Here is a 22,539-nt window from a genome sequence, read left to right as displayed (position 1 = left end):
ACTGCATCATCTGTGGATCTGTTGGGGCGGAATGCAAATTGGAGCAGGTTTAGGGTTTCTGGGATGATGGTGTTGATGTGAGCTTGACCAGCCTTTCAAAGCACTTCATGGCTACAGACTTGAGTGCTACAGGTCAGTAGTAATTTAGGCAGGTTACCTTAGTGTTCTTGGGCACAGGCACTACGGTGGTCTGCTTAAAACATGTTGGTATTACAGACTCGGACAGGGAGAGATTGAAAATGTTAGTGAAGACACTTGCTAGTTGGCCAGCGCATGCTTGCAGTACACGTCCTAGTAATCCGTCTGGCCCTGCGGCCTTGTGAATGTCGACCTGTCTAAAGGTCTTACAATCATCAGGTACAGCTGGTGCTCTCATGCATGTTTCAGTGTTATTTGCCTCGAAGCGAGCATAGAAGTAGTTAAGCTTGTCTGGTAGGCTCGTGTCACTGGGCAGCTCTCGGCTGTGCTTCCCTTTGTAGTCTAATGGTTTGCAGGCCCTGCCACATCCGCGTCAGAGCCGGAGTATACGACTCGATCTTAGTCCTGTATTGATGCTTTGCCTTTTTGATGGTTCGTCGGAGGGCATAGCGGGATTTCTTATAAGCTTCCGGGTTAGAGTCCCGCTGCTTGAAAGCAGCAGCTCTACCCTTTAGCTAAGTGCGAATGTTGCCTGTAATCCATGGCTTCTGGTTGGGGTATGTACGTACAGTCACTGTGGGGACGACGACATCGTTGATGCACTTATTGATGAAGCCAATGACAGATGTGGTGTACTCCTCAATGCAATTGGAGGAATCCCGGAACATATTCTAGTCGGTGCTAGCAAAACAGTCCTGTAGCTTAGCATCTGTTTCATCTGACCACTTTATTGATCTAGTCACTGGTGCTTCCTGCTTTAATTTTCACTTGTAAGCAGGAGGATGGAATTATGGTCAGATTTGCCAAATGGAGGGCGAGGGAGAGCTTTGTATGCATCTGTGTGTGGAGTATTACTCCAGTGCTAGCCTCCCTACACTGGCTTCCTGTTAAGGCAAGGGCTGATTTCAAGGTTTTACTGCTAACCTACAAAGCATTACATGGGCTTGCTCCTACCCATCTTTCCGATTTGGTCCTGCCGTACATACCTACACGTACGCTACGGTCACAAGACGCGGGCCTCCTAATTGTTCCTAGAATTTCTAAGCAAACAGCTGGAGGCAGGGCTTTCTCCTATAGAGCTCCATTTTTATGGAATAGTCTGCCTACCCATGTGAGAGACGCAGACTCAGTCTCAACCTTTAAGTCTTTACTGAAGACATCTCTTCAGTAGGTCCTATGATTAAGTGTAGTCTGGCCCAGGGGTGTGAAGGTGAACGGAAAGGCTGGAGCAACGAACCGCCCTTGCTGTCTCTGCCTGGCCGGTATCCCCTCTTTCCACTGGGATTCTCTGCCTCTACCCCTATTACGGGGGCTGAGTCACTGGCTTACTGGTGTTATTCCATGCCGTCCCTGGGAGGGGTGCGTCACTTGAGTGGGTTGAGTCACTGACGTGGGCTTCCTGTCTGGGTTGGCGCCCCCCCCTTGGGCTGTGCCGTGGCGGAGATCTTTGTGGGCTATACTCGGCCTTGTCCCGGGATGGTATGTTGGTGGTTGGAGATATCCCTCCAGCGGTGTGGAGGCTGTGTTTTGGCAAAGTGGGTGGGGTTATATCCTACCTGTTTGGCCCTGTCCGGGGGTTTCATCGGATGGGGCCCACAGTGTCTCCTGACCCCTCCTGTCTCAGCCTCCAGTATTTATGCTGCAGTAGTTTATGTGCCGGGGGGCTAGGGTCAGTCTGTCACATCTGGAGTATTTCTCTTGTCTTTTCCGGTGTGAATTTAAATATGCTCTCTCTAATTCTCTCTTTCGGAGGACCTGAGCCCTAGGACCATGCCTCAGGACTACCTGGCTTGATGACTCCTTGCTGTCCCCAGTTCACCTGGCCGTGCTGCTGCTCCAGTTCCAACTGTTCTGCCTACAGCTATGGAATCCTGACCTGTTCATCGAACATGCTACCTGTCCCAGACCTGTTGTCCCAGACCTGCTGGAACCCTGACCTATTCACCGGATGTGCTACCTGTCCCAGACCTGCTGTTTTCAACTCTCTAGAGACAGCAGGAGCGGTAGAGATACTCTCAAAGATCGGCTATGAAAAAGCCAACTGACACTTACTCTTGTGTTACTGACTTGTTGCACCCTCGACAACTACTATGATTATTATTATTATTTGACAATGCTGGTCATTTATGAACATTTGAACATCTAGGCCGTGTGCTGTTATAATCTCCACCCGGCACAGCCAGAAGAGGACTGCCCCCCCCTCATAACCTGGTTCCTCTCTAGGTTTCTTCCTAGGTTTTGGCCTTTCTAGGGAGTTTTTCCTAGCCACCGTGCTTCTACACCTGCATTGCTTGCTGTTTGGGGTTTTAGGCTGGGTTTCTGTACAGCACTTTGAGATATCAGCTGATGCAAGAAGGGCTATATAAATACATTTGATATAGGTGGTCCAGAGTTCTTTTCCCCCTGGTTGCACATTTAACATGCTGATATTCATGTTACCTGATGAAATTGCTGTACAATATGATCTTGTTGCCATCTGATGCACATTCAGATGTCAAACCAGCACTGCAGAGCTCTCCCTGTCCTATGCCGTGCCTTGATTGTATTACTTTTGATGATATCTGGAAATGTACATGTACAACCTGGCCCATCTGTTGCTAGACCCAATTCTGACTTGTGCTCTGATATCTGCTTCACTGATTTCTGCTCTTGTAAAAGGCTGGGTTTTCTGCACATTAACACTAGAAGCCTACTACCTAAAATGGATAAATTGAAAGTGTGGGATCACAGCTCCAATCCAAATGTGTAGGTCATTACTGAGATGTGGTTAAGGAAGAGTGTTTTGAATACTGATGTTAACCTTTCTGGCTATAACCTTTTTCAGCAAGACAGATCTTCCAAAGATGGGGGAGTGGCAATCTTTACCAAGGATCACCTTCAGTGCTTCGGTTGTCTCCACCAAGTCTGTCCCCAAACAATTTGATGGTTTTAAGCATTAAACTTTTAAATAGCTCTTCGTTGACTGTTGCAGGTGCTCTCGTCCTCCATCAGCCTGTACCCTGCCTGCCCTAAGCGCTCTCCTGGCCACTTACAAAGTCAATTTGCCCTGCTTGGTGACCTAAATTGGGCCATGCTTAAACCACCTGACCAAGTCCTAAAGCAATGGGACTTCCTAAATCTTTCTCAGATTATCACCAATCCCACAAGGTATGACTACAAAACACCCAGAAAAGCCTACTCTCCTCGATGTTATCCTCACAAATAATCCTGATAACACCAGACTAGTACCTTTCTGTAATGACCTTAGAGATCACTGTTTTACAGCCTGTGTTCGAAATGGCTGCTCAGTGAAACGACCCGTTCTGATTTGTCATAGACGCTTGCTAAAAAACTTTAATGAGCAAGCCTTCCTTCATGACCTGGCCATTGTAAATTGGTATAGAATCAGCTTGATCAGCAGAAGTTCTGGGAAACAGTTAAAGACCTGGAGAATAAACCCTCCTCCTTACAGCTGCCCATGTCCCTTAATGTTGATGTGGTTGTTACTGTCAAGAAGCACATGGCTGAGCGCTTTAATCACCACTTCATTAAGTCAGGATTCCTATTTGACTCAGCCATTCCTCCTTGCCCGTCCAACATTTCCTAATCTCCCACCTCTTCTAATGCGACTAGCCCTCTTTTTCCCCTACAAAGTTTCTCCCTGCAGGCAGTCACTGAATCCGTGCTAAAGGAGCTCCTTAAACTTGACCCCCAAAAAAACATCTGGGTAAAATGGTTTAGACCCTTTCTTCTTTAACGTTGCTGCCCCTATCATCGCCAAGCCTGTCTCTCCTTTCTGGGGAGGTTCCCATTGCTTTGAAGGCAGCCACCGTTCATCCATAATTTAAAGGGGGAGATCAAGCTAATCCTAACTGTTATAGGCCTATTTTGATTTTGCCCTGTTTATTAAAAGTGTTGGAAAAACTCGTCAATAATAAACTGACTGGCTTTCTTAGTGTCCAACAAGCTTTCTCTACCCTTTACCTTTGTTTTGGAGGTGTTCAGAACAAGGTTATGTGGTTTGGTAAGAAGAATGCCCCTCTCCCCACAGGTGTGATTACTACCTCAGAGGGTTCAGAGCTTGAGGTAGTCACCTCATACAAGTACTTGGGAGTATGGCTAGACGGTACACTGTCCTTCTCTCAGCACATATCAAAGCTGCAGGCTAAAGTTAAATCTAGCCTTGGTTTCCTCTATCGTAATCGCTCCTCTTTCACCCCAGCTGCCAAACTAACCCTGATTCAGATGACCATCCTACCCATGCTAGATTACTCTCGAGCAGCTAGATGTTCCTTTACCATTCGGCCATTAGATTTGCCACCAATGCTCCTTATAGGACACATCACTGCACTCTATACTCCTCTGTAAACTGGTCATCTCTGTATACCCGTCGCAAGACCCACTGGTTGATGCTTATTTATAAAACCCTCTTATGCCTCACTCTCCCCCTATCGGAGATATCTACTGCAGCCCTCATCCTCCACATACAACACCCGTCCTGCCAGTCACATTCTGTTAAAGGTCCCCAAAGCACACACATTACTGGGTCGCTCCTCTTTTCAGTTCGCTGCAGCTAGCGACTGGAACGAGCTGCAACAAACTCAAACCGGACCGTTTTATCTCAATCTCTTCATTCAAAGACTCAAATCATGGACACTGATAGTTGTGGCTGCTTTGTATGATGTATTGTTGTGTCTACCTTCTTGCCCTTTGTGCAGTTGTTTGTACCATGTTTTGTGCTGCTACCATGCTGTGTTGCCATGTGTTGCTATGTTGTCATCTTCGGTCTCTCTTTATGTAGTGTTGTCTCTCGTTGTGATGTGTGTTTTGTCCTATATTTATATTGTATTTATTTTTAATCCCAGGCCCCTCATCCCCGCAGGAGGCCTTTTGGTAGGCCGCTATTGTAAATACGTTTTTCTTAACTGACTTGCCTAGTTAAATAAAATAAATAAAAATAGTTGCCTTTGTAACCAAACAGACTTGCTAGTTTAGCTAATCATCAGTCCTAGCTTGCCATTATGAAAATCGAATTCAACAATACCAATAATATTTTCAATTCAAAAGCAGCTCAATAGAAAATCAATTTTAGACATTGAATTCTACCCTTCTGATATACTGTGTTATTTTAGCAATATATATATATTTATTTACATCTAACTAGGCAAGTCAGTTAAGAACATATTCTTATTTACAATGACAGCCTACACCGGCCAAACCCGGACGACGCTGGGCCAATTGTGCGCCGCCCTATGGGACTCCCAATCATGGCTGGTTGTGATACAGCCTGGAATTGAACCAGGGAGTCTGTAGTGACGCCTCAAGCGTCAAGATGCAGTGCCTTGGTACGCTGCGCCACTCGGGAGCACCGAGGGGGTGTGGTATATGGCCAATATACCACAGCTAAGGGCTGTTCTTATATATGAAGCAACAAAGAGTGCCTGGATACAGCCTTTAGCAGTGGTACATTGGCAATATACCACAAACCCGGAGGTGTCTTATTGTTATTATAAACTAATTACCAATGTAATTAGACCAGTAAAAATAACTTGTCATATGTGCAGTATACGGTCTGATATACCACAGCTTTCAGCCAATCCGCAGTCGGCTCGAACCACCCAGTTTATAAAGGTAAATAATGCACTTCAATCAAATCAGAAAAAAAGTATTCAACAAAGCCATGGTACTCAGAGTGCGCTCTGGGCGTTCAGAACGCACACTGGTTGCTCTAGCCGAGAATTAGGGTTTATCCGAGCGTTCTGACCTCAACTGCAGTCAAGCACTCAAGCTAACTGGCAAACGTTGGCTAGCTACTTCCAGACAAAATGAGAACACCTCACTGACCATTTTACTCGCCCTAGCAGAGCTGGTTAGGCTGTTTTCATATTATCCAGAGCGTTGGTGACTAACTGTGCTGCTGGCAACAATTTAATTACGCTTTCTTTTGCCGACGTTTACTGACACCCGCCATATTCAACGAGTGTTGAGCGTTCATAAATTCATCAGTTATTCTGCGCTCTGACACTCAGACGAGTGCTCTGAAATCGGAGTAGTTAGCCAGAGCGAATTTACTTACTCACCAATGTAAAAGTGTATTACTTGGCAGCGTTTGCCGGTATAGCTAGCTAACATAAAAGTATTTAGAAAACATTAGCAATAATTGACATTGCCATCAAACTGAGAATGTGTTCAGCAGACATAAATATACACAATATGTAAAAACCATTTACTCCCTCGAAAGGTCGATCATCACGAAAACTAAAGCAGAGATAGCTTGCTATGGCCCACCACCTATTACCAGACTTGGTCTGAATCCCCCAGTATCCTCAATACAAACTGATCATGGTCACAGAGACAAAAAGGACTAATTTAAATTTTGCCACTGAAAATACATAGTGCAAGAAGTTAACGTTAATTACCTATTTGGAGTTGAAAATGTGATAATAATTACGTTTCCTTGTGAGCTACTGCTACGTCGTTGTATAACGCTAGTAACAACCAATTCTTTACTATGTGGTGCTATCTGCACTAGCTAGCTAACGTAGCCAACCGGGGTATCATAGCCCGGTTACCCAGAAACATATTAAGGGTAAGATCTTAGCTTTAAAATGCTTTTGGGTAACCGGGCCCAGATCTGTTGCTGGTTACCTAACAGGCTACTACTGTAACTAGCTAACAGTACGTCGTTTGACTTCTGTCGTGTCGGCATCGGGGATTAGTAAACTAACTAGTAGTTTTATAGATGCGGTAAAAAGTTATATTTTAAAGACCATTATATAGCTACTTACATTTGCTTTGAAGACACCCTATGCAAACCCACAGAGACATATTCACACACGAGACCCGGAGAAGGCTAGCACGGCTAACATTAACTTAGCTACCTTATCAGAGTCGAGGTCGGGGTCAGCCTGGCTCAGTCGGTACAGAAATGATTTCGGGTCTCGGCACAGCGTCTGTCGTGTTGTTAAGAAATAGGTTCCCCCCACGTTCAAGCGAACCCATTTGGAAGCCCCGTTACTGGTTGACTGGGGTTTTTCCCAGGGAGAATGAGTCAAACACCTCCGATAAACGGAACCACAAGTATCGGCGCTGTTTTCTGCCATCCCCTCTTCTCTACCCTCCGGTATGACTGAGGCTGTTGACAGGAAGCCTCTCCTCTCCAGTTAAGTAGGCTGTCTCCACTCCATCCACCTACTAGCTGCCTACCACTCCACTTTATCAACAATAACAGAATATGCATTAGACCAAAAGCAGAATTATTTCAGACATAAAATATGACAAAACGCATACAATCCCTATCATATTTATATTGTTTAAAAAAAATGTTTACATGACATTAAAATCAGGAGGATACAGTATAACTAGTTATAAGATTGACCAGCTAGCCCTGTTGGAATGGAAATGTACTCTTTCTTACAAGCCTTTTATATTGTATAAATGTAATACTATGCAGAAAACTGATGGAAAGATACATTTGTAATGTTTCAGCAGTCATGTAATATGTCAGGTTGTAACAGAAGACAGGAGGCATGGTATTATTGTATGCCTAAATCCCTACATGCTTTAATTACTGGACTACCAAGCATTACGTGGAAAATTCATCATTCAACAACTACTGACCTAGCGCACAAACAATCAGAGAGAGAATGAACAGAGTCATTAAATTATCAGAAATATGATTAAATCACTGAGCAAATAGAAAATGTATATGATATAGTAAGAAAAAAAGCTGTAAAATATTATAGTTTACAATAATTATTCACATTCAAAGGCTTTACATCTCAATACATACAACATGGCCCCTGAACATGACTTCAATCCAAATATGATTCATATATTAGAATTTAAATAACACAGAATGAACTAGAGGCTAAACAATAGCCACCAAATAACCTTATACAAGAATAAAAATACAAAAACTGTATCCTAATATCATTGCATTACTTGCTTCAGATTTCAATAATACATCGTCTGTACATCACAGTTCTAGTCGGTTACAAACCAGGTAGTATTACATACAATGTAACCGACTTGCCGCCCAACTTGATTTAAACACTTAAATCAAGTCTAAAGTAAGCAAACACTTTCTATGGCGTTTCCTTACTTTAGAGACAGATACAGCAATTTCATCTTATTTGGATCAGATACCCTTTAGTTGATGTTCAAGCAAGTTTAGCCAAGCCAGAGGCTATTATTCACCTGCTCCAGTCGCACACACAGACTAAGAGCTGGAGGAATCTCTCTCGAGAGGACCTTAGGTAATGTCAGAATTTAAAGTATTACTATTATACATCTCTTAAAAAAAAGAGCAAAAGTCAAATCGATCAATACATATTGGGCCAGGTGTCATGTTGTAGAAAAATGACAGGGACATTCCTAATGAACCTTGATAACCCAACGAGGCAAAGCTGACAACTTTCCCTGGGACTACAGCTGTACTGTGATTGCTTCCAAGAAATGATAGTATAGTATTGTGGATGTAACTCTTGAAGCTTTCATTATCGCCAAAGATGTTCATAATAGGGTGGTCAGCATTCTGTTGTTCTAAACAGGACACACTGAAGATTAACCGTCAAACCCACCAAATAAAACGAAAATGATTCAAACCACAAAGAAATAGCCAGTGAATGGTAAAGAACAGCCAAATAATTCAATATTATTATCTATGGTTGCCAATGCAATCAAAATACCCACCTTAACTTTAATAAAACTATATCTCCAGTGCCCTGGGAGAGAAGCAGACAATGCTAAGCTAAAAAATGTCCGTGCAGGAAAGCTAAGCGAGTCTTATGATACGAGTACAAGCTAGTGGCATGTTCACCCACCCCTTATTTGCAATGTAATGGTTTACGATTAGGGACTGTCCTCACAGTCTCAGTGTATGGAGAACCCACGCTGAAGCAATTGAGTGCTATTCATATCTATGCCTCACTTTGGGGACCAGCGCTCTGCCCTGAAACATTAACATACAGACCCAAACCAGACTGCAAACCGTAAGTACCAAGAGCGTTGAGAACCAATTCATATATACACTATGTGGACAATGGGGGGTCTGACAAAAATATACTTTATTGGGTAAGCGCCTGGTTGCAGTGTAATACTGAACCAGGCACTAGTCTATAGTACGTGTGTCGAGTTCAGGTAAAATTACAGAGGGATACAATGTTGGATTAGGATCTGGATTGAGTATCATACTGTATTGGGATAAACTCTAGTGTACAAGCAATGCTGGATTGTGTTTTGTTATGGTTGAAGAAGGAAACCAGTCCTTGCACTGGTCTTAAATGGTACCTACACCAGTGAAATTCTACAAAGCCTATCCTCTCTCTTACCCCTGCAGAATGTATAAAATGCCGATGTGCATGGAAGCAGTAATCATCCACATGAAAAAAATTCATTTAAAAGCCACACAGAGCACAAAGAACAAGCAAAGCAACCCTGAATCCCATGGTCTTTTTTTCCTATTGGTTCTGCTCATTTCAGAAAAGGAAAATAAACAAGGTCTAGATGCCAGCGTCTCAAAGAGTTTCTTTACATTGCGGTGATGAAGGGCACTAAAGAGGATGTTACTCTGCGATTGGCCTCAGAGCTTGGAGGAAGGAGTGGCCGCAGGAGTAACTGCTCTCCTATAGGCCAGGATTCTGGTGCTTGTGATAGATCTTTCTCCACACTTCCTGGATCTTCTTACACCACTTGTCAGCGTTTCCACTGGGATCCATCAGATAGTATGTTCGATTGGGCTGTAAACAAATCACAACAAAGATGAAATAAAAACATCCAAAGCTGAGACAAAGTCAATATTGTTTGACAAGAAACCTGAGGTTATGTAATAATGTTAGTTTGAAATATGATTCCGCCATTAGTGTCATCAATAAGCGTTAATTGCAGTTCACAATTACCGTGTGGACAAAGAAGGTCTTGAAGTTCTTGGCCTCTGGGCGCAGCTCGGGGGACCAGGGGATCTCCCCCTTCAGGACCTTGTTGACAGGGTCCACGTAGTACAGGTGTGGCCCTTCAGTAAGGAGCAGCTGCCTCCGCCGAGCAAACAGACCCTGCAATGGAGTCATGAGACGTGGCATGAGATGAGCACCAGAGGGAGCTAGTGCCAAGTGTAATGTTCCACACAAGAGGTGGAATTCCCCCTAGCTGCTGACCTAGGATCAGCTTTCTTCAACTCTAACAAGTGAAACTATATACAAACATTGCTCCTCATTGTCAACAACTAAGAATTAGGTAAGTCGAAAAAGACTACTTTTATGAACTTATTTACTTTGAGTTAAAAACTCAGTTATGGTGTAAAATATTCAATACCACTGGTTTGGCTTCCACTCACCTTCCGTTTATCCACTGGGCCCATTTTCAGGATCAAATTATTCTCAACAAACTGGTGCCTGTGTAAGTCAGTGTAAGGGTTACGAGCAAGTACTTCCAAGCAAATGAAAGCAAAGTGATGGAAACAAAGTCTTTACAAAACACTCAAACTACCAATTCAACATCAAATTCTCATGGTCAATGCAAAATAAACAAATGTGAATAGGAGAGTGCTTCAGAGTGGGGCTTACCAGGGGTTCCTACTGGTCTGTTTTTCCAGCAGCAGCTGCTTCTCCTCCTCAGAGAACAGCAGGTCCAGCTCAAACGAGTTGTTGTCCAGGTCGTGGATGTACTGCTCGATATTGCTGCTGGACCTCTGTGGCGCTGGGGGAATGGTCTCAGGCGTGGAGAGCGAGTGGGATGAGCTGGATTGGGTCACCTGCATGCTGCTAAACTGGCTCAGGAGGTCATCGTACTGGGGAAAGACAGGAGATGTGGGCAGAAGGTAGTAAAGTTGGTTTAAAGCATGGGCTTTTGCATGGCACAAAGATATGGATCCCTTGATGAACAGGATTCTTGAAAAATCATCACAAGCCACAATGACGTGGAGGCCCGTTTCATTTTGCCATGTTCAATGTATGTGTGGAAGTGTCTCACGTTTCCATAGCAGTCCTCGTCATCCTCGGACATGGCTGGCAGGTATGGAGTGAGCTTGGGGGGCGTCTGCACATGGAGGTCTCCCCAAGAGATGGTCTCGAAGAACGGGTGTCCCATCAGGGGTTCGTACCCTCCCATATCCTCACAACCAATTCTCTTGGAGGGGTCCAGCGACTGAGAAACAGAATCCCGTTCACTGACCCAAAGCCTTCAACTCTTACTACAACTAACTAAACCAGTGTGTGGATGATTGATAGATAGACCATAATATGCATCCTCATCTGCAGTGCTGATATTACAGAATTACACTGGGTATATTGATGAAAACCTACCAAAAGCTGTTCAACAAGATCCTTAGCTTTGGGAAAGAACTTCTCAGGGAATTCATACTCCAGCTTGATTATCTTCTGGAATATTAGGTACTCGTTTCTGGTCCGAAGTAAGCACAGATAAGTCATTGGGGGGGGGCAGTGAGTGAAGTGGAGGTAAGAGCAACCCCATAAAACATAATATCCAGATAGGCTTACAGCTTATCACAGAAGCTAAAACAAAACGGTGAAAGAGGCCAAGAGAAGCCATCGTGCTCTACTTACCCAGCTCTGAAGGGTGGTAGCCCAGCCACTAGCTGATAAATTATGCATCCCAATGCCCAGAGGTCGGAGCTGAAACACACAACCAGTTGATATCAATATAATATCCTATCAGAGAAGGACAGACATTCACTAACTGCATGGGCAAATAATGCATTGGCACAACACTCAAAGGTTCTCAATTGTAGTCCCAGTTACCTCTTGCAGGCCGATTTCTCTGTCAGCAGCTCTGGAGAGACGTACTGCGCAGTTCCCACAAAGGAGTTTGCTCTTGCTGCAAAACAACAAGAAGGGTATTAACATGACAACACACTCGACTTGAGACTGATGTGTATTAAAAGTAAGAACATCATAGAATTGTGGAATGTTCAGGTAGAAATAAATCGCAATGAATGCTTCATGTTGATAAGTCTATACATGTACCTTGTTTGCCATCTGCAGATAACTGCTTTGCTGTTCCAAAGTCTGTTATTTGGATGTGCATGTCTTCGCTCAGTAAAATATTCTCAGGTTTAAGGTCTCTGAAAAGACAAAAGGAACGTAGTCAACCTACATTTTCAAAAAGGGATAATTTGTGTAAAAAGTGGCAGTTGTAATTCTTTTATAAAAATTGATAATCAGGATATAAATTCAACTACGATAACTTGTAACATATCATTACAGATATACCGGTTCTGACATTACTTACCTGTGAATTATCCCCTTCTCGTGCAAATATTCTAGTGCACAAACAATTTCAGCCGAGTAGAATCTAGTGCAGGTCTCATCAAAAGAACCGATTTTGCGAATATATTTCAAAAGCTCTCCATTCTTAGCATAGCTAAGGCCAAAATCTAATAGCAAGTTAAGGAAAACTACACATCTCAAAGGAATTAATAAACAAGAAAACATGTTTACCATACAACTAAGACAAGATACGTTGCTAAACAAGTTGGTGATGCAGTCAGGCTCCAAGTCATCATGGTCTGTTTTTAAAGGATACACAACTTTTCATCATCTTGAAATGTAAAGTACAGTTTGACGAAGAATGGATGATCTAGGTTCGACATCACATCCCTTTCTCTTTTCACGTACTGCGCCTTGTTCTCCTTCATAATATACCGCTTCTCCAAAATTTTTACTGGAAGAGAAAAATTACAAGTAAAGTTGAGGTTAAATACAGCATAAAAGACAAAAGGGATAAACAGCAACTTCGCACTTATGACAATCCGTGAAAACAAGTATGACATGGAAGCCAAGTTCTAACTTAATGCCGAAATTACAACTTACTTGCATATTCTTTCGCCGTTGCACGTTCTCTTGCAAGGACAACCTATAAAACATATATTTTTTTAAGACTTCATTCAGAAAGTATTCAGACCTTGAATTTTCCCACATTTTGTTATGTTACAGTCTTACTGTAAAATTGATTCAAATGTTCCCCCTCAATCTATACACAATACCCCATAAAGGCAAAGCAATAAGTTTAGAAATCTTTGCAAATGTATAACAAAAAAAACGGAAATATCACATTCACATAAGTATTCAGACCGTTTACTCAGTACTGTTGAAGCACCTTTGACAGTGATTATAGCCGAGTCTTCTTAGGTATGACGCTACAAGCTTGGCACAACTGTATTTGGGGTGTTTCTCCCATTCTTCCCAAGCACTGTCAGGTTGGATGGGGAGCATCGCTGCACAGCTATTTTCAGGTCTCTCCAGAGATGTTCGATCGGGTTCAAGTCTGGGCTCTAGCTGGCCACTCAAGGACATTCAAAGACTTGTCCCGAAGACACTGCTGCATTGTCTTGGCTGTTTGCTTAGGGTCATTGTCCTGTTGGAAGATTAACCTTCACCCCAGTCTGAGGTCCGGAGCATTCTGGAGCAGGTTTTCAACAAGGATATCTCTGTACTTTGCGCCGTTTATCTTTCCCTTGATCCTGACTAGTCTCCCAGTCCTTGCCGCTGAAAAACATCCCCACAGGGGATTGTGGCAGGTTTCCTCCAGACGTGATGCTTGGTTTCATTGGGCCAGAGAATCTTGTTTCTCATGGTCTGAGAGTCCTTTCGGTGCCTTTTGGCAAACTCCAAGTGGGCTGTCATGTGCCTTTTACTGGGGAGTGGCTTCCGTCTGGCCACTCTAACATAAAGGCCTGAAAGGTGGAGTTCTGCAGAGATGGCTGTCCTTCTGGAAGGTACTCCCATCTCCACAGAGGAACTCAAGAGCTTTGTCAGATTGACCATTGGTTTCTTGGTCACCTCCCTGACCAAGGCCCTTCTCCCCCGTTTGCTCAGTTTGGCCGGGCGGCCAGCTCTAAGAAGAGTTGGTGGTTCCAAACTTCTTCCATTTAAGAATGATGGAGGCCAGTGTTCTTGGGGACCTTCAATGCTGCATAAATGTTTTTGTACCCTTCCCCAGATCTGTGCCTCGACAATCCTGTAACGGCGCTCTCCGGACAATTCCTTCGACCTCATGGCTTGGTTTTTGCTCTGACATGCACGGTCAACTGTGGGACTTTATATAGAAAGGTGTGTGCCTTTCCAAATCATATCCAATCAATTGAATTAACCACAGGTGGGCTCCAAACAAGTTGTAAAAACATCAAGGATGATCAATTGAGTCAGGATGCACCTGAGCTCAATTTCAAGTCTCATAGCAAAGGGTGCAAATACTTTTTTTTTTTTAAATTAAATTATACATTTGCAAAAATTCCAACATTTCTATTGTGTGTAGATTGATGATATTTTTTAAGTCAATTATAGAATAAGGCTGCAACAAAATGTGGAAAAAGTCAGTAGACCACTTCATCCCCATAGTAAATGATGTGCCAGGTTAACTTAAATTCCATTGAAACTACTCAGTCATTCCTGATCAACTAGCATGAATTGAAGATGAGTCACTGGAGTATATGACCACAAGAATGCTTGCATGTAACAACACCTATCTAGGGCTAATTCATAACTGAAATGGAATGCTGGTCTGCTTACGGTTGAGAAGGATCCCTCTCCCAGTATCTTGCCGAATTTGAAGTCCTCTGGCCTCTTCTTGCGCGGCTGAGGGGCCTGCTGTGCCCGGAGCTCAGCGCCCAGGCTGGCAGGTTTTCCCGGGGCCCGGGACTCGGAGGTGGGGCCCTCCATGCTGGTACTGTGGCTGCTACTTGCGCCTGGGATGGCAAGTGGCGAGCAGGAGTCAGGCTGATTTCTTACCATTGATGGATGTGGGCAGGAACAGATGACCACGCTGGATTGAATGGGCACAACATCATACTGTATGGGAGAGGTGGGGGCATTAGGTGACATTACTACTAAAAGATGAGGGTGAACAGGTAGAGGAACGTACTGGGCATAATTGTCTAGACTTGTCTTGTCTTCATTTAACGTTAGGTTGTCGTTCTGGCATTACCCTGTCCCTAAACTCTGGGTACTTTGAAAAAACATTGAGGAAACATGGCTATGCCATGTTCAGTAACAGACAGTCCTTTAAGAATGTAGGTGTGAACAAAAAGTTCAAGCTCTGCTCTCTGGAGGGACTGAGGGCCCCATGAGGAGGCAGGCTCACTCAAGCTACACATGTGCAGGAAATGCGGAACACATTTCGGTTGAATGCATTCAGTTGTGCAACTGACTAGGTATCCCCTTCCCCCCCCTACCAAACCATTAACATGTGCATGAGGGAATATAATAAAATACATGTTCTCTCGCATATAGAGTCTAAACTACTTTAACCTCCTTGGACTGGGAGGCAGTATTTTCATGTTCGGATGAAAAGCGTGCCCAGAGTAAACTGCCTGTTACTCAGGCCCAGAAGCTAAGATATGCATATTATTAGTAGATTTGGATAGAAAACTCTGAAGTTTTTAAAACTGTTTGAATGATGTCTGAGTATAACAGAACTCATACGGCAGGCAAAAACCTGAGAAAAATCCAACCAGGAAGTGGGAAATCTGAGGTTTGTAGTTTTGCAAGTGATTGCCTTTCCAATATACAGTGTAAATTTGGACAGATTGCACTTCCTAAGGCTTCCACTAGATGTCAACAGTCTTTAGAACGTTGTTTCAGGCTTCTATTGTGAAAGGGGAGCGAATAAGAGCTGTTTGAACTAGAGGTCGACCGAATAATCGGAATGGCCGAATAATTAGGGCCGGTTTCAAGTTTTCATAACAATCGGTACTTTTGGACACCGATTTGCCGATTTTTTTACACACCTTTATTTAACTAGGCAAGTCAGTTAACCTGTTATGGCTAGGGGGCAGTATTTTCACGGCTGGATAAAAAACGTACCCGATTTAATCTGGTTACTACTCCTGCCCAGTAACTAGAATATGCATATAATTATTGGCTTTGGATAGAAAACACTCCAAAGTTTCTAAAACTGTTTGAATGGTGTCTGTGTATAACAGAACTCAAATGGCAGGTCAAAACCTGAGAGATTCCTTTACAGGAAGTGGCCTGTCTGACCATTTCTTGAACTTCTTTGCCATCTATCTTTTACAAAGGATCTCTGCTCTAACGTGACACTTCCTACGTCTTCCATGGGCGCTCAGAGCCCGGGAAAAACCTGAATGTCGTCATCCCAGCCCCAGGCTGAAACACATTATCGCCTTTCTCAAGTGGCCGATCAAGGGACTGTGGGCTTAGGCGCGTGCCCTGGCCGCCCCCGTCTTTGGGATTTTTCCTCTGTTTGCCGAAAAGGAGATTCCCGGTTGGAATATTATCGCTTTTTTACGAGATAAATTGCATAAAAATTGATTTTAAACAGCGGTTGACATGCTTCGAAGTACGGTAATGGAATATTTAGATTTTTTTTCTTCACGAATTGCGCCATGCGCGCGACCCTGATTTACCATTTCGGATAGTGTCTGGGACGCACGAACAAAACACCGCTATTCGGATATAACGATGGATTATTTTGGACCAAACCAACATTTGTTATTGAAGTAGCAGTCCTGGGAGTGCATTCTGACGAAGACAACAAAAGGTAATCAAACTTTTATAATAGTAAATCTGATATTGGTGAGTGCTAAACTTGCCGGGTGTCTAAATCGCTAGCCCTGTGATGCCGGGCTATGTACTTAGAATATTGCAAAATGTGCTTTCACCAAAAAGCTATTTTAAAATCGGACATATCGAGTGCATAGAGGAGTTCTGTATCTATAATTCTTAAAATAATTGTTATGTTTTTTGTGAACGTTTATCGTGAGTAATTTAGTAAATTCACCGGCAGTGTTCGGTGGGAATGCTAGTCACATGCTAGTCACATGCTAATGTAAAAAGCTGGTTTTTGATATAAATATGAACTTGATTGAACAAAACATGCATGTATTGTATAACATAACGTTCACAAAAAGCATAACAATTATTTTAAGAATTATAGATACAGAACTCCTCTATGCACTCGATATGTCCGATTTTAAAATAGCTTTTTGGTGAAAGCACATTTTGCAATATTCTAAGTACATAGCCCGGCATCACAGGGCTAGCTATTTAGACACCCGGCAAGTTTAGCACTCACCAATATCAGATTTACTATTATAAAAGTTTGATTACCTTTTGTTGTCTTCGTCAGAATGCACTCCCAGGACTGCTACTTCAATAACAAATGTTGGTTTGGTCCAAAATAATCCATCGTTATATCCAAATTGCGGCGTTTTGTTCGTGCGTCCCAGACACTATCCGAAATGGTAAATCAGGGTCGCGCGCATGGCGCAATTCGTGACAAAAAAAATTCTAAATATTCCATTACCGTACTTCGAAGCATGTCAACCGCTGTTTAAAATAAATGTTATGCAATTTATCTCGTAAAAAAGCGATAATATTCCGACCGGGAATGTCCATTTAGCTAAACAGAGGAAAGTAAACAAAGCTTTCGGTCGACGCGGGCACGAGCCTGAGTCTCACAGTACTGTAACCAGCCACTACCCAAACGCGCTACTTTTTTTTCAGCCAGAGCCTGCAAAGCCACGATTCAGCTTTTTACCGCCTTCTGAGACCCTATGGCAGCCATAGGAAGTGTCACGGGACAGCTAAGATCCTCACTCTTCAATAAACAGAGACAAGAAGAACGACACCTTGTCAGACAGGCCACTTCCTGCATGAAATCTTCTCAGTTTTTTGCCTACCATATGAGTTCTGTTATACTCACAGACACCATTCAAACAGTTTTAGAAACTTTGGAGTGTTTTCTATCCAAAGCCAATAATTATATGCATATTCTAGTTACTGGGCAGGAGTAGTAACCAGATTAAATCGGGTACGTTTTTTATCCAGCCGTGAAAATACTGCCCCCTAGCCATAACAGGTTAAGTTAGCTTTCTTACATGGCACATATTGCACTTTTACTTTCTTCTCCCAACACTTTGTTTTTGCATTATTTAAACCAAATTGAACATGTTTAATTATTTACTTGAGACCAAATTGATTTTATTGATGTATTATATTAAGTTAAAATAAGTGTTCATTCAGTAATGTTGTAATTGTCATTATTAGAAATAAATAAAAACAAACATCGGCCAATTAATCGGTATCGGCTTTTTTTGGTCTTCCAATAATCGGTATCGGCGTTGAAAAATCATAATTGGTCGACCTCTAGTTTGAACCAGCGGTCTGGCTGAAAGCCTTTAGTTTAGTCACGCGTGCGGCCGTGAGCACGAGCTCCGTTCCCTTTCATTTCATTTCTAAAAGACAAAGGAATTGTCCGGTTGGAATATTATTGAAGATTTATGATAAAAACATCCTAAAGATCGATTCTATACATGTTTCTACAAACTGTAATGGAACTTTGACTTTTCGTCTGGACTTAGTGCCCGCACCTTGTGCATTTGGAATAGTGAACTAAACGCGCGAACAAAAAGGAGGTATTTGGACATAAAGATTAACTTTATCGAACAAAACGAACATTAATTGTGGAACTGGGATTCCTGGGAGTGCATTCCGATGAAGATCAAAGGTAAGTGAATATTTATAACGCTATTTCTGACTTTTACTGACTCCGCAACATGGCGGGTATCTGTATGGCTTGTTTTGGTGGCTGAGCGCTGTACTCGGATTATTGCATGGTGTGCTTACACCGTAAAGCTTTTTTGAAATCTGACACAGCGGTTGCATTAAAGAGAAGTTTATCTTTAATTCTATGCATAACACTTGTATCTTTCATCAATGTTTATGATGAGTATTTCTGTAAATTGATGTGGCTCTCTGCAAAATCACCGGATGTTTTGGAAGCAAAACATTACTGAACATAACGCGCCAATGTTAACTGAGATTTTTGGATATAAATATGAACTTTATCAAACAAAACATACATGTATTGTGTAACATGAAGTCCTATGAGTGCCATCTGATGAAGATCATCAAAGGTTAGTGATTAATTTTATCTCTATTTCTGCTTTTTGTGACTCCTCTCTTTGGCTGGAAAATGGCTGTATGTTTTTTTGTGACTAGGCACTGACCTAACATAATCGCATGGTATGCTTTCACCGTAAAGCCTTTTGAAATCGGACACTGTGGTTGGATTAACAAGAAGTTTATCTTTAAAATGGTGTATAATACTTGTATGTTTGAGGAATTTTAATTATGAGATCTGTTGTTTGAATTTGGCGCCCTGCACTTTCACTGGCTGTTGTCAAATCGATCCCGTTAATAACGGGATTTGATCCCTAAGAAGTTTTAAATCGCCACTGCCAGGGGATACGATTCCCATAGCACCTTTGAGTCATCCTTCATTTTAACAATTTTATGTCTGGTAGGTGTTTGAAAACAAATCACTGCCTCTCTTGACAATAACTGGCAGGGCTCCCAGCCCAAGTAAGAGCAGCACATGTTTTGAGAATTGAGATGGGAAAGAATAGCTGTGGGGGGCTTGGGCATATCTTTAACCTGACTGAATATTATATTCTTTGTACAACCTATGGCATGTTCCACTCCAGACAATATTTGCTTTGTTGAGGACGAGGCAAAACGTCAACGTATTAATTTAACAATGTGGACATTCAGCCTTGAATCTAGCTATTTAAGTTCAATCATGACCAGTAAGTGACCTCATACCTTATGTTCACTATTGAGCAATTTAACAACTCAGTGTGGAGATGAATCTTGTACCCAAAACGCGAAGTAGATGAAAAAAATTCAGGACCCAAACATTTCCCTGGATGAAAAATCCCATTTACGTCCTCCTCCAATCAGACACAAAATACTCAAATTTGACGATGCATTTAAAATAAATTACAGACAATATTAACAAAGTTGATTGACTGGTAAACAAAAATTTAATATATTATGTGGTGCATTTTCGCTACATGGCATCAAGTCGTTAACTAACGTTTAGCATTGGCTAAAAGCTTGTGAATGTGAGTAAGGACGCCAACGCAAAAATAGGTGGTTTCTTTTACTGAGCAGCAAGCGTCACGAATTGTTAGCAAGCCAGTCCCTCTTAAAAATGATATTAAAACATACAAGTACGATTTAAACACCAACCACCGGCCAAAGGAAAAGCTTTAAATATCTGAATCCACTGACAAAATATTACACTGAGTTAACGTTAGCTGGCTACCGTCATAGGCCTGGGAAATTAGAAGCTAGGTAGTTACCTTGTGTAGGTCTGTAGCTAGCCAGTTTAGGAAACGGGATTGTTTGAAAACACGGTGAGGTGAAATCTCGAGCTAGCCAAAGGTAGTCATCCACGTGTAATTGTTATCGGTAAACTAGCTACCGTTCGCTTGCTTACGTTACATCATGTTGATTAGGACATGTAGCTAGCTGGGGATGCAACTTCACGGGAAAGTATCAGCAGTCTGCTAGCAACTAATATTGTCTTGTTAGCATCCTCAGCTAATTCTATAGCTGAAGCGTCGGGTACTGTATTTATACAACAAGTTAGCGTGCTAAAGTAGCTAATGATGATTGTAAGTTGACACAGCTAACTTACAAGTCCTAATAGTAACTACCTAGATGAAATTACTAGCCAAATACCTAGACAGTGAGCTAGTGTATAATGTAAATAACGTTAATGAACACATTCATTTGTTCGCAATCCATTATCACAGGGTAGCGACGAATATTGTTAGCCAGTTAACGTAACGTCGACGCTAGCTAGAAACTTTAACTACGTTAGGAGTAACCGCCAAGTTGGCTTGCTGGCTAGCCAGTTGACCGTAAATTAGTTAGTTAACGTTAATTAATTACCAGGAATTTCAACTCACGTCAGCGAGCTAGCATGCTACATGGTTGCTAGATAGCAACGCGCAAAGTCTGTCGATTAAGCTAACGTTAAGCTAGGTAGCTAATGCGTTAGTCAGAGGTCCTCTTACCGCTGTTTGGAAATGAGGGCCTAACAGTAACACATCGAAAATGTTGTCTAACTGCCGCCATACAATACGTATTGGACAACGGCTTCACATTGACATTTGGATGAACGTTGCAATACTCACAATTTGACTTGTGGCCCTTGCCATGGAAGTTTCCCTCGATTATTTATTTGGAATAAAATAATTACAGAACCTCCAATAATGGCTGCCTCTGCGCCTTCATTTTCCAACTGTGACGTCGTTCCACAACAATGTTACCAAAGACAGTCTAGTATGAAGATATGCAGAAACTGCTTCTCCAATAGAAATCCCTCATCAAACGTGTAGGCGATGTCATTGCGACGTTAGCTAGCATAGCTCATGCGCAATAAAACGTCATCGGGTCTAACGGTCGTGTTGCGCCGAACTGCGCATCTGCAGGCCGTCAAACGAAAGATACTCCTTCGATATAAAGTGTATTTTTCGTCACAAATTAAAACGTGTCAGTTTGTTACTTTCACGGCGTTGTAGTGATGACAGGTTCAGCTGTTTAAGACATTTTCTCTAATATAGGTTTTGCCTTTAGAATTTGAGAACGAATTTTCACTTCTCCCTTTGCCTTGCAAAACCCTTGTCTGGTCTGTCGATTCTGCTTCCCGACGCGTTCCTGTAATTATCGCGATGTTTCGCCTGAGTTTGAAAAGTATGTGACGTTACTCAAGATGTTTGTAACTAATCCCGCAAAGAAGGGAGAGGATCGGAGAGGTCGGTTGTCCACAAAGCGGCAAACGGGACCGAGGTAGAAATTGGGTTGGACGGAGAGCGAAGACACCTCAGCGGAAATGGAGTCCCTAGGGAAAGCAAGAACAAGATGGTTGTCAGGAGTAGTACATTATTATCATAAGAACATGTATACTTGGAAAACGGAGGAGGAATGGAGGGAAAAGGATAGGGAGAGGTCTAAGAGAGAAAGGGAAGAGGGTGAGCTTGAGTATGATAAAAATGGCGGGAAAAAAGAGATGGTTTGTTAATGAACTTATCCTCTGCTGCAGAGGTAACTCTGGATCTTCCATTCCTGTGGCGGTCCTTTTGAAATGTTCCGTATTGACTGACTTTCATGTTTTAAAGTAATGATGGACCGTCATTTATCTTTGCCTATTTGAGATGTTCTTGCCATAATATGGACTTGGTATTTTACCAAACAGGGCTATCTTCTGTATACCCCCCTACCTTGTAACAACACAACTGATTGGCTCAAATGCATTAAGAAGGAAAGAAATTCCACAAATTAACTTTTAAGAAGGCACACCTGTTGAATGAAATGCATTCCAGGTAACTACCACATGAAGCTGGTTGAGGGAATGCCAACAAAACCAACGCGTGCACAACTGTGGCAAAACAGACATGGTTTGCTTAGATTGTTGACAACATGTAAACTGCAGTATATTTAGTCTCCAATGTTTATTGAAAACATAAATACATTTTCACAATGAGCACTTGTCTCTCAAATACATCGTTACAGTTGTTGGTTAGCTAGGTAGTGAATTTGAGCAATATTAGCATAGATGTGACATCAGTCACAGCACCTAAGAACAAGATAAAAC

The 22,539-nt window shown here is 42.4% G+C and overlaps 2 protein-coding genes across 2 annotated transcripts in view; both read right to left on the bottom strand.

The window, feature by feature from the left end:
* Window positions 1-7,289, bottom strand: part of LOC106578265 (BTB/POZ domain-containing protein KCTD5) — a 54,092-nt gene extending 46,803 nt beyond the window's left edge. Inside the window, exon 1 of the mRNA XM_014156926.2 lies at window positions 6,999-7,289. Within this exon, the coding sequence (XP_014012401.1) occupies window positions 6,999-7,220 (222 nt within the window). The 5' untranslated portion in view covers window positions 7,221-7,289. The remainder of the gene's footprint in view (window positions 1-6,998) is intronic.
* Window positions 7,290-7,650: 361 nt separating this feature from the next.
* On the bottom strand, window positions 7,651-21,582 carry LOC106578264 (3-phosphoinositide-dependent protein kinase 1). The gene is made up of 14 exons (XM_014156924.2): window positions 21,080-21,582; window positions 14,643-14,921; window positions 12,945-12,987; window positions 12,658-12,795; window positions 12,364-12,508; window positions 12,099-12,196; window positions 11,874-11,949; window positions 11,679-11,747; window positions 11,418-11,514; window positions 11,086-11,259; window positions 10,680-10,903; window positions 10,451-10,508; window positions 10,017-10,169; window positions 7,651-9,857 (listed from the first exon to the last, which is right to left on the bottom strand). The coding sequence occupies exons 1-14, from the start codon at window positions 21,101-21,103 to the stop codon at window positions 9,744-9,746; spliced, it is 1,692 nt and encodes a 563-aa protein (XP_014012399.1). The 5' UTR covers window positions 21,104-21,582; the 3' UTR covers window positions 7,651-9,743.
* Between the last annotated feature and the right edge of the window lie 957 nt (window positions 21,583-22,539).

Source organism: Salmo salar, chromosome ssa19 (assembly GCF_905237065.1).
Source record: "Salmo salar chromosome ssa19, Ssal_v3.1, whole genome shotgun sequence".
Taxonomy (NCBI): Eukaryota; Metazoa; Chordata; class Actinopteri; order Salmoniformes; family Salmonidae; genus Salmo; species Salmo salar.
The sequence above is the reverse complement of the archived record's forward strand: the minus strand, read 5'-3'. Positions and strand labels throughout refer to the sequence as shown.